The 11,743-nt window shown below is 51.1% G+C and overlaps 1 protein-coding gene across 1 annotated transcript; it reads right to left on the minus strand.

Annotated features, from left to right (window-relative positions):
- Positions 1–9,363: 9,363 nt before the first annotated feature.
- LOC125506496 (germin-like protein 8-5) lies at positions 9,364–10,451 on the minus strand. The gene is made up of 2 exons (XM_048671300.1): positions 10,266–10,451; positions 9,364–10,138 (listed from the first exon to the last, which is right to left on the minus strand). The coding sequence occupies exons 1-2, from the start codon at positions 10,384–10,386 to the stop codon at positions 9,570–9,572; spliced, it is 690 nt and encodes a 229-aa protein (XP_048527257.1). The 5' UTR covers positions 10,387–10,451; the 3' UTR covers positions 9,364–9,569.
- Positions 10,452–11,743: the final 1,292 nt, after the last annotated feature.

Below are 11,743 nucleotides of genomic sequence, written 5' to 3' on the forward strand. Positions count from 1 at the left end.
CAACACAATCTCTTTCCCATGGTGATTTGGATTTTGATTTGAGGTCGGATCTTTCCCAAGGGGGGGGGGGGATGATGCGGAGCATCCTATGGACACACTACTAGAAAAAGGCTAATTAGTGGCACACCTGTTTTGTCCATTAATGGCCCACTACAGGTGCGCCACTATTATAACGCCATTAGTAACAAATAGTAATGGCGCACCTCTGGTGCGCCATTACTATGCCTATATGGCTTAGTAATGGCGCACCACATAAAAGTGTGCCATTACTAACAATTTTTTTCAATTTGTTTTCAGAATTTTTTCTTCAGATTTTTTCTTAATCCCGGGTCACTATGGCTTAATCTCAAGTCAAATCGCACTCTGTGGTCCTGGCAGTTACCCGGGAGGTCACAGCCTGTGTTCCAATTAATCAGATTATTTCCTGGGCATATCTTTTGATCCTCTGATTGCCTCCCTCGGGAAGCCAACCAGAGTCTCAGGGGCTACTATCTATACACAGGTGTATTTTGTGAATAAAACACAATCGAACATGTTCTAGTACAAACCTCGAAGCCTCTTAGCAGGCCCATGAAGGCCCCATTCAATCCGCTTTTCACGGACATGGCCTTTTCGACCACTGTGCCCATCAGGGTACGATGTTCCTCTGAGATGGACGCCTGCCGCAGCATGTTCGTCAATATATCCGACGCTTCTGGGTCTCCGGAAGCTGCTAAAGGAGTACGGCCTCCCTTTGAAGGAATCCGTTTATTCATATCCGGCTGTAGACCGGACTTCTCGGGACCTCCATTGTCGGTCTCCGGACCCTGGGCCACCGAAGTATCACCTTCGGGTAGTGTCTTCGTCATCCTTTGCACCACTTGTTGATCGGGGGAGACCCTCCGCGACTACACCTCGAAGTCGTCCGCCCTATTGGGCAAGGAGACTGGTGGAGGCATCTCACTTTCCATCATCTCCGGGAGAAGGTCCCCCGAGGAAGAGGATTGTTGGAGAAGACTGCGTGCCAAACTACAAAAACATATATTCTAGACGTTACAAGAAAGGAACGGGACATATTTAAAACACCCTTGTTCACTTACGATTTGGCCTGAGGCTTGTCCTCGTCATGGGACTGCGCGATGACGTCGTCCTCCAAGCCTGAGCCACCCGACAGAGGCATCTTGCTGTGTGAAGCCAGCCCCTCCCGGCAGCCAGACTGAGGACAGTCCAGATGGTCGTCGGCTTGACGAGTGGGCTGAACGTCTCGTCGTAGTCCACGCCAGCCTGCTATGTGAAGCCGCGAAGCACCCAGCGCGCCTTGTACCGGGCGAGAGAGCCGTCAGGATGGAACTTGTGCCAAAAAATCCACTTCCCTGTGACAACATTAGCACCTGCAGGACGGGACACCAAACTCCATGTGTTATTCTGCATCAGTGCGTTATATTCGTCGATCATAGCGTTCTACCAGTTTTCATCCCGGAGGGCAACACGGTAAGAGGAAGGGATGGGCCTAATGGAGGAGGAGGTAGAAGGGGAAGCAGCGAGGGCTTTAGGTTCAGCAAACCCGGTTTTGGCCCGCGTACGCATGTGATGGAGATTGGTGGTTGGTTGCACTGGCACGGCGCGTGGCGGGAGCGTAGGAGCAATGGGCGAACGCGTGGGTGTTATGTGCATGTGAATGGGAGGGGCTGGGAGAGGGTGCATGCAGCGGCGGGGAGCCGGGGGAGTGGGATGTGCATGCGCATGGGATGGTGGATTCGGGGAATCTCGGGTTGCTGCATGGGGGGGGGCGAAGCGGGCGGGGTGGGGCACACCGATTGGGTGGGCTGATCTGCGGGCGCAGGCAGGTGCGGGAGTGGGCGCGGATTGGGGGAGAGGATCCTAAGGACCCGGCACGTGGGCGTGGGGATCGAGGCGAGGGGGATCTCGAGGAGGGCACGGGCGGATGCGGATTGGAGGGAACGACGACGCGAGGTTCGATGAAGATTTGTGGCCCGAGATCTTCTGCGACCGGGTGACGGGCGGGCTGCGGTCTTTCGGGAGTAGGACGGTAGGGAAAAACGGGTTCGTCAAACGTGACGTGAAGGGAAATTATCACCATGCGAGTGTCTAAGTCCAGACACCGATAGCCCTTTGTGTTCCAAGGGATACCCGAGGAAGACCCAACGAGAAGAGCGAGGGGCAAGTTTGTGGGGGCTAGTGGCGATGGTGTTAGGGAAACAAAGACATCCAAAAACGCGCATGTGATCGTACGTGGGGTGTTTGCCGAGGAGACGGAAGTAAGGAGTCTCGGATGCAATGGCAGTGGAGGGTCGTCGGTTGAGAATGTAGGTTGCGGTGTGGAGGGCCTCAACCCAGAAGGCGGGGGGTAGTGTGGCATGTATGAGAAGGACTTGAAGTATGTCATTGGTCATACGGAGTAGGTGTTCGGCTTTCCCATTTTGCGGCGAGGTATGAGGGCATGAGAGGCGAAGGGAGGCACCATAGCGGGAGAAGAGGTCGCGTAGGGAAGTGGTGAGGAATTCGCCGCCGTTATTGCATTGCATGCACTGGATGGGAACATGAAATTGCGTGAGGACGTACGCGTGAAAATGATGGATTACTTCTACATGGTATCGGAGTAAGAGGTCTCGAGTTCAAGACCCGGCTGGCGCAAATAAAATTGCAACCCACTTTTGGTCCACGTTTAGGCCTGAGGGAGCCACGCGTGAGGGGGAGTGTTGACGTATAATGTGCTGCCTAGTATCTTTCATCAGATCGGTCTTTTGGTTGCATTGGCTAGAGCATGCACTTCTACATGGGAGCCGTGCCCACGGCCACGACCGCGCCCATGGCCACGCTCGCGACCGCCGGTGTCGCAATCGGCGGCGGGAGGGGTGGTGTCACCTTTGCCCCTGTCGGTGGAGGTGCCCGAGGATGCCGAGGACCCCAAGCCGGATCCGATGGTGAGGGCGGTGGTGGTGGCCTCCGGGAGGGCGTCGAGGCGAGGGCGCTCATTGGTGGAGATTTGCTCCATCCGCAGCCGGGAGCGCGCCTGCACGAACGTCAGGAAGGGTGTCTGCATGGGGAGCAGGGTCACCATGATCTGAAACTTGCGGTTGAGGCTGCAAATGAGCTGAAGGGTCAACGTACAGCTAGTGATGCGCTCGTCGACGTTGCCGAGGTCCGTGGCGAGGGACTTGAGACGCCGACAGTACTCGGCAATGGAGAGGTCCCCTTGGACCAGATTGCGGAATTTCGCGCCGAGGATCACCGCGTGACCAGCTTGATTGTCACGGAAGAGAAAATGCAGTTGCTGCCAAATGTCAAAGCCGGTGCTATTCGGCGTGGCAACCACATCCAGGAGTTCGTCGGCAACGATGCCGTGGAACCAGAGAACGATGATTAGGTCATCGTTTCGCCACATGGCGCTTTAGAGAAGTGGCTCGGCGGCCACATCGAGATGGTGATGCACTGGATAGTTGCAACAAACGACGTAAAAGATCTGGCACCATTTGGAGTAGTTACCCGATTCGAGTTCGAGCCGGTGGTGGGAGAAGTGGTTGATGGAGGGTGGCAGGCCAATCGCAACGGTGGAGGAGCCGACGCTGGGCGCGTCGGGACGGAGGGCCAGGGCGCTGCTGGAACCGCCGGGCGCAAGCTGTTGAACGGGGATGCTCCCCGCCGTTCGGAGAGCAGCCGCGGTGGGCTGCGCGGGTGGCGCGGACGCCGGGGCCGAGGAAGTAGGGGCGGCCTCGGGCACGGCCTGTTTGCTACGGAGGACATCATGTGCGAGGAGAGTAACATAGAGCAGTAATATGTTCATGTTACTATCTCTATAGTGGGGAGTAACATATGTGTGGTAAAATGCAATACTTTATTTATTATGCTATAGACTCATCTTGTTTTGATATAACTCATACTAGTAGTAACTAGCTATATTACTACATGGCTCTCTTTCTTCATTTATTGCTTGTCACATCATCTATTTTATCTAGATATGTGTGATGTTACTACCTATGTTACTCTCACTGTTGGTAGTCTTAGCCACCAGAGGGGCGACCTGGAGTGCTGTCGAACAGATATATCTTTACTTGGTCAAATTTCTCTCGCAGTAGCTGAGAATTTGCAGGATGAGGCGACGACATTAATGGAACTGCCTAACCAAAGGGGAGAGATATGACGATCTTAGTAAGAGAGTTAGCATCATCTTGCTAAAAGTTTTATCATGAATAGTTCATGGCATAAATCTAATTATGTCGGTTGCCTTTCCTGCCTAGGTCACGACACCAAACCTCACCTGCCTCCCTTTTTTAGAGTAAATAGTGCATCCAGTGACTAGGTTGGGAGGCCACTCATAAACTGATTGATTTGTCAGAGGTGTGCATTTGTAGGTTTGATAAAAAACAGATCAAAATATTTCCATCAGGCGAATAAAATGCTTATATAAAAATCTTTTGTTACAAAGAACCAACTCAGATAATAATCATTTCTTGTATATTTGTGCATGTTGTCTATATATGTCGGAGCTGGTTTTTGGAACCTGGTGTTCGGTGTGCCTAGTTTCTAAAATGTAGCAAAAATCATATTTCTAGTTCTAAATTTAAGAAGAACAAATAACAATCATATGTTTTTTTGATGAAATAGCCCCCCCTTCCCCGCTTTGTATTACAAAGCAAACATCACCGATACAATCAGATAGGTGCCGGAGCGGAAGCAACACAGGCACACCTAAAAAGAAACAAAAGAGAAAAAGAAAAGAAACAAATGCCGACACTGGCGGATCAACAAAAATGAAGAAGCTTCACGACCGCCGCACCCATCGGGGATCCTTCACTAAGCTCCTATACTCTGAAACGCCGGTACCAATCAACACTCCAAGAAGGGACGCGATGATGACGACACTGCTGCCAAGGGTTTCCCCCGATACGCGACGAGGATAGAGGAAGGGTACCCCCGACGCCCTCCAGGAAGGTCCGGCGGCACCCTCACGCACCATCGCGTCGGTGTCGGCTCGGCCGACAGGGATTTCTCCCGATCCCAACCTTCACCTCGGGCACTCCGGGTCACACCACCAAACAAACCACCACTCTGCGCCAAAACGGTCTTGAAGCTTCCGCATCGTCTCACCACGACACCGCGAAAGGGGCCTGCTCAATGAAGAAGAGGAGCCGGGACTCAGAACAACAACATCGTTGGCACACGGGAGGGCCCAACCTCCACCGTCAACGACAGTAACCGACCGGATGCAACAGCAGGAGCATACAAGGCCTGTAGGCCCACAGGCCCGGCCGGGTCTGCAAATGCCCGTAAATCTCTTGCCGTCACGCTGCAGAAGGCATGCTGTCGGCGCCACCACCACGAGTCCAAGCTCCTCCTCCTCTGCTCCACGCAGACGTCGAAGCCATGCCAATGGCCGGCCCGCTAGGACCCAGATGGGACTGGGAGGGGACACATCTGGGCCGGGGGCATGCTGCCGGCCACCGCACGTCACCACGCCGTCCCGTTGCCAAGGGGCAGCACCACCACCTCGCCCGCCGCTGGTGACCGCCGCCGGGTCGCCGCCTAGCCGAGCAGCACCGCCGCCATCCCCTGCCTCGGGAAGGGGAGCCACGCGCGCGGGGGCAGGAGGTCTCGCCGCCGCCAACACCACCCGAGCCAGCGCCGGGGGCGTCCGCCGGCGGTGGTGGGGATGAGCTGGAGGATGGGGACGGCCGAGAGGGAGAGCAGGGGTACGCCGTCCCGGCCACCTCCCGAGGAGGCGGCGCAGGGGCAAGACCGGGAGGGGGGAGGAGGAGGGGGGCGCGGGAGGGGCCGGGGTGCCCGCGCCCGGCGGCCGGAGAGAATCCCTAGCGGAGAGCCGCGAGGGCTGGAGCTGCGGGGCATCTCATATGTTTTTTTAGAGAATAAGACGCCTCATCAATTTCCATTAAACAGCCGACTAATCAGATTTACAAGATTTTCGAACCAAAAGGAAGCTAAAACAAGGCATGCAAGAAAATAGAGCTAACAATATATTTGCCACCGGACTTATCATGAATAATGTTAGCACTAATTTTGATTCAATGTATCCGCATATTTAGTTTTGCTATTTGCATGTAGTCGTAGATGGTTTAGGGAGTAGCTAGCCGGCAAGGTTTCAGTGGAGGCGCGCGAAGGACGCGAGATGCCGGACTGCCGTGCGATACGGCGAGCACGGCGAGATGCCGATGACAGTGTGAAGCTGCAGTTCTGCGCGAGACGACAAGGTCGTGCGATACGGCGATGTTGTGTGAAGCAACAAGACGCGTGATGGAGTCTGACGGCCGGCTGGAAGAATAGCTAAAGCTGAGAAGATTCGGTGAGTTTGTTAGTGCATGCGATATACTAGCTAGCCTCCTGCGTGGGTTTGCACGATGGCCGGTCTTGTGTATATCCTGGAGCGATTTCAGGGGATAGAGACAGAGTCATGTGGTTAGTCTGTTAGTGGTGCGTGCGTGCGTGCATGGTGTGTGGTGACCGAGAGTGCTGACTAGCCAGGACGTGCGTAAGGCTCTCCTATGTATAAATAGTTCCATCGAGTAATGAGAATTAAAGGCCGTGAGGGCTGGTGAGAAAATGTAGCCATTGTGTTAACCAAGGAGAGAGCCTCCCGGCAAAGCTAGCAGCAGGTTTCTTCCTTGGCGTGTGTGTGTGTTTCCTGAGAGTTTCTTTCATGGGTGTGTGTTTGAGAAAAACCACAAAAAGAAGAGTAGTCAGAGGTAGAAGAAGGAGCGGCGCTGCAAGGAGAGGCAGCGCCAACAAATAATACTATGCACAAGATACAATTATACATTTAACGATGTGTGTTAACAACTTAACATATATACGATTAAAAAAATCATGGTTAGAAATGTAATGGAATATCATGAGTCATCCGAGTGATATGAAAAAAAGAAAGAAAAATATTAGATTGCTTAGAGACGTTAGAGTCTAACACTATAAGATGGAGAAGTAGTTATCGGATGGGGTCAATGAGGAAGAAATCAAGGCGTGTCATTCCATGCATGAATGCACCTTGCTAGCACAGCTATTATATACTCTCCCCGCCTCGAATTACTTGTCGTCTGATTTTAGGCACGGCCTTTCTTGACTAGGCTCAACTTGTGTGATTTGTTAGAGTACAAAATGCATCTAATGATATTAATCCGGGTGGCCACTCATAAATGATTAATTTCTTGGAGGTATGTGTTGGTAGTCTTGATACAGAAAAGATGTTTCCATCAAACAAATAAAAAACTTCTAGGCGTCAAAACCTAAGCCATCTCCACCGTCGGCCATAGGCCCCCGTCCTATCATCCTTCCCTTGCCGCCATCGGTCGGCACCATGCTGACAAAGCACCGAGTGGCGGTAGTTAGCGATGGCGTGTCCCTCCCCCCCCCCCCCCCCCCCCCCCCCCCCCCCCCCCCCCCCCAACTCCCCCATCTATGTGGGTTACTCTAGACCCCAGCAGTGGTGCCACTGCTAGCCCATGCTGTCGGAGGTGGGCCAGTTGCTTGAGGAGGTATGCCATGACTAATGGGGCCGTGTTCCACCTCACTTGTGTCTGTGGATCAGGGAACTTTGACCGAAGTTGACGCTTCCCCAAATCAAGGGCAGCATCATGGTCATTGACCTATGAGGGGTGATTGCGGCATGCAAGGTATGGCCGCACTCCACTGCTCGTGGGTGAGGCTCCTCCGATGGTGAGCTCCTCCATGCACCAACCTGGTGTGGTCATATGGGCTCACTAGCAGTCTTGGGCTCGACCGGATCTTGTTGTGGTTGTGGGCTTGGGTCGGGCCAAGCCTTGCTAGGGTTTGATGTCCTCCAACGATGATCTTGGACCAGCATGTTGGTGGAGGTGCGCAGGGCTGGAGTGTCGGACGCCGGGGCGGCGGCCTTAGATGGCAGGTTGCACGTTAGCTCTCCATTGAGTAGCATGTCGGTGTTTCTTGGCCATGGGGGTGGCAAGGTGCATTGTGGCTAGTAGTCTTGGTGAAGTTGTCACCGTTGGTGGTGGCGAAGGGCTTATCCTGATCTTAGAGTTCTCGACCTATTGTGGTGGTTCTGGTGGCCTGATTCCCCCTTGGCAAGGTGTCTGGGAGGGTCTGAGTGAAAGCTCGGAGCCTCAACGCCCGTGGCCGTGATGCTTGCGGGTGTCATGTCCCTCTTGGGTGCATCGCCATGGTTCTCTCCTCCCTGGTAGTTCAGGATGAATACGCTTGTCCGCCCCGACAGACATGGTGGTAGTGGCGCATTGCGTTGTGACCCTCGTGGGGGTGTCGCCGGTGAGTGACTATCTTTCATCGCGGCTGCGTGTTCAAAATGGTGGGGGAGATCCAATCGACCCTACCTCAACTCCAGTAACTCGTTATATCATTTGCACGCATCTTTTACACACGACGGCGTCCTCCCTTCGTCCTGCCTGCTTGCCGATGTGGATGTCACTTCTTGATTCAGAGCAAGAGGGCAGAGGGTCCTCTCCAGCGGTAGTTGGGCCGTGACGGTACAACAAAGCCGAGTGGTTTCTCCTAGGTGGCATGTGGTATGATGTTAGTGGCGGTCCTGGTTGGGTAGGTGGTCCGGCCTCTCCTGTGCTTCTTCTCGGCGGCATGCTCGAGGCATCTAGTTGTGCACTTTCTGTGCTTGTTAGCATGTTTGGCTTGTTTTGCTATGCTTTTCTTTGATCATCTTGTATGAGGATTTACTCTACACCATGTATCGTTTGGCTATGTAGCTTCATTTATAAAGCGAGCAAAATTTTGTTTCAAGATAAAATGATTGTATCAGCAGCTTGTTACGAAGAAACAATTCAAATAATAATCATATTTGGTGGTTCAATAATAATCGCTTCTTTTGTATATTTATGCATGTTTACCATATATGTTGGAGCTGATTTTGGATCCTGGTCCCCGGTGTGCCCAATTTCTAAAACTTAGCAAAAATCATATAGTACTTAACATAAGACAAAAAAATAACGGTCATATGTTTCTTGATACAACAAGCCACCTCATCGATTTCCATTAAAGAAACCGTCAATCAAACATACAAGTGTTTTGAACCAAAAGGAAGCTAAAACAAAACATGCTGGAAAATCAAGCTAACAACAACTAAAGCAAGTTAGATAGCAAAGGGACCATAACTTACTTATTACATGCACCAGAAAGTGAGATACCTCAACAACAACTCCAGGAAGCAACTTTTGCAAATTCAACATTCACATATCAATCCTGAGCACAACCGGGTTCCAACCATGGCATACTTCACATGTATTGCAAGATAATCCTAGGTGTTCACCCCAGCATCAAACATATATTTAATTGTCATATAATAATCTATTATTTCGGAACAAGGGGAAATGAACCCAGAATTTTGATTTATTATGATAAATACGACACATCAGATTCCAAAAGAAGCAAATGAGATCATATTAGTGTGATAAATACAATATTGTCAATTATTCAGAAGGTAGAAATACATTCACTGATTACAGACACACAATGGCATGACATATGCTCCATTTATTTTATAGATTAGGATGCATATCTAGGAACTCAACCATGTCCTTCGCTTGTGCACTGGTCTTCCGGCTAATTAACAAAGGTCTGACTTAGTAGTGGTTGTTCTCCCAGAACTGAGCCTGGAGATAGTCAATTGTATTCTTTTCCACCTGAAATGCCTTGGCAAGAACATCATCTGATATTGGTGGGTCTGACCCAAACACTGCATTGGCAATTGTGATAGCCCCTGGGTTCTGGCTGCTTAGCGCGGCAATTGCAACAGCAGGCTGGTGGGGGTTGGGGTTGAATTGGAAGTGGATGAGCCCCACGGGGAAGACAAACACATCACCTTTGTTGAGCACCTTGGAGAGGAACTTGTTTCTGTTGGGGGCGGGCTGGTTGGATGTGACAAATCCAACATACAGTGTCCCCTCGAGCACCGTGAGGATCTCAGTGGCGCGAGGGTGCGTGTGTGGTGGGTTTTGACCCAAGGGAGCATAGTCGATGCGTGCAATTGAGATGCCGAGGGTGTTGAGTCCAGCAATCTGCATGACGTTGATCAAAGTGACGTTGGATCCAACCTTGTTGGGCACCCTAGGCTTGTCGAGGTTGGCCGCCTTGAAGAAGTCATCTGCATTAACCTCCAACGGGTTCTTGCAAACAAACCCATTGACACGGACTGGGGGCACAAGAGATGTACATGTAAGCTCAGATTTTTACAAAGTTGTTTTGACTTGCATATAATTTCCAGAAATAGATTTCAACATATGCATTTGGTGAAAACATGATGACAAAACGGATAGTACCTGGTGAATTCATGTCGGCGACACAAAAGTCCTGGAGTGGGCTAGGATCAGAAGCAGTGGCCTGCCATGAGACCAACGCAAGAAGTGCAGCAATGAGAAGGAAGGAAGAGGAGGATGCCATTTCGTTTTAGTGTCTTTGGCTCTTCTGTTCTCTCGTCTTCCTATTTCTGTTTCTGTCGTGAGTGACGATGGTTTGAACATGCAGGGGATGCATGTGTTTATATAGGCTTAGAACTTGTGAGCAATAGACAAAGTCAAGTGCACCCCATCAACAGATTGAAATGGTCTCTGGCTGCTGATTAAACTATTTTGGATAACTTTACAAGTTCCCTTTTAAGACACGTTTTCCCTTCAAAGAAGCAATGTGAAACTTTCTCCTGAGTCGCCACAATGCATACAGGGCTGGTTCCAGGAAAAGTCACCACCCATCACTATTTAGGAAAATATTTTTAAGATAAATAAATGAAATTTCACTAGTGTAATTAGATACAGTTATCATATACTTGGTCATAGTCTGAACTGGTGGTCTGGTGCGCATGCACAAAGTTAGTCAAAGAGCAGTTGAGGAAAGCCAAGTCATATAAGGTCAACAATTGTTTTCCAGCTCGAGGCCGACCTTGACAAATTATGTCACCTACTCATGCGTGGGCTTGATTCATGGGTAGCTAGTGGATTGTGCCGACGGGGAAGACATCGAGGTGCGTCCATCCATGCACGAATCTACCTAATACAATTGATATAGGTAGCAGCCCCTGTTATCATCACGGTAGTCAGATATGTATTTACTTGGGCAAATTTCTCTCGCAGTAGTTGAGTATATGCAGGAAGAGGCGACCACATTAATCGACCTACCTAACCAAAAGGTTAGTCCCAAAAATAATATAAAAGTGGATAATAAAACCCATAAACATTCAAAACAGTAGATAATATAACATGGAGCGATAAAAAATTATAGATACGTTGGAGACGTATCACCTGCCTCCTGTTACCATCCACCTTAGACGCACAGTTTGGGACCCCCTACCCGAGATCCGCCGGTTTTGACACCGACGGCGACCTTCCGAACTCCAGGCGTGAAGGGAGCAAGACTCCCAAGGGCTCCAAGTTCGGCCCCCGGCCGAACGCCGCGCCGGTACCTCTAGTGGTTCCGGACTCCGGCAGGCGGCCCCCTTCCAAGAGGGGCAAGCCGCCCGTGCCGGTGACCTCTATCCATCCAGAGGCACCGGACAACCTGCTGGGAGCGCTTCGCGGCGCTTGCATCGACGAAGAGCACCGCACTATAATGAGTGCGGTGATCAAGAAGGTTCAGTCCACCAAGAGGGGACTGACTGAAGCCTGTGCCAGCCTTCTAACAGGCTTTGAGATAAATATTTAAAATATAGGAAAATATTACCACATAGACAGTAGCCCCTGATGCTCTGTTTGGTGTTCACAAAGAATAGCCGAATAGAGGATCAAATAATATCTGCAGGAGTCTA

The sequence above is a fragment of the Triticum urartu genome, chromosome 5 (genome assembly GCF_003073215.2).
Source record: "Triticum urartu cultivar G1812 chromosome 5, Tu2.1, whole genome shotgun sequence".
NCBI classification, from domain to species: domain Eukaryota; kingdom Viridiplantae; phylum Streptophyta; class Magnoliopsida; order Poales; family Poaceae; genus Triticum; species Triticum urartu.

Bases quoted from the DNA above. Each gene is read 5' to 3' on its own strand.
- LOC125506496 (XM_048671300.1), bottom strand. From the start codon at position 10,386: ATGGCATCCTCCTCTTCCTTCCTTCTCATTGCTGCACTTCTTGCGTTG. The intron at 10,139-10,265 runs GTACTATCCGTT...TTGTGCCCCCAG, and splicing joins CGCCGACATGAATTCACCAG to TCCGTGTCAATGGGTTTGTT.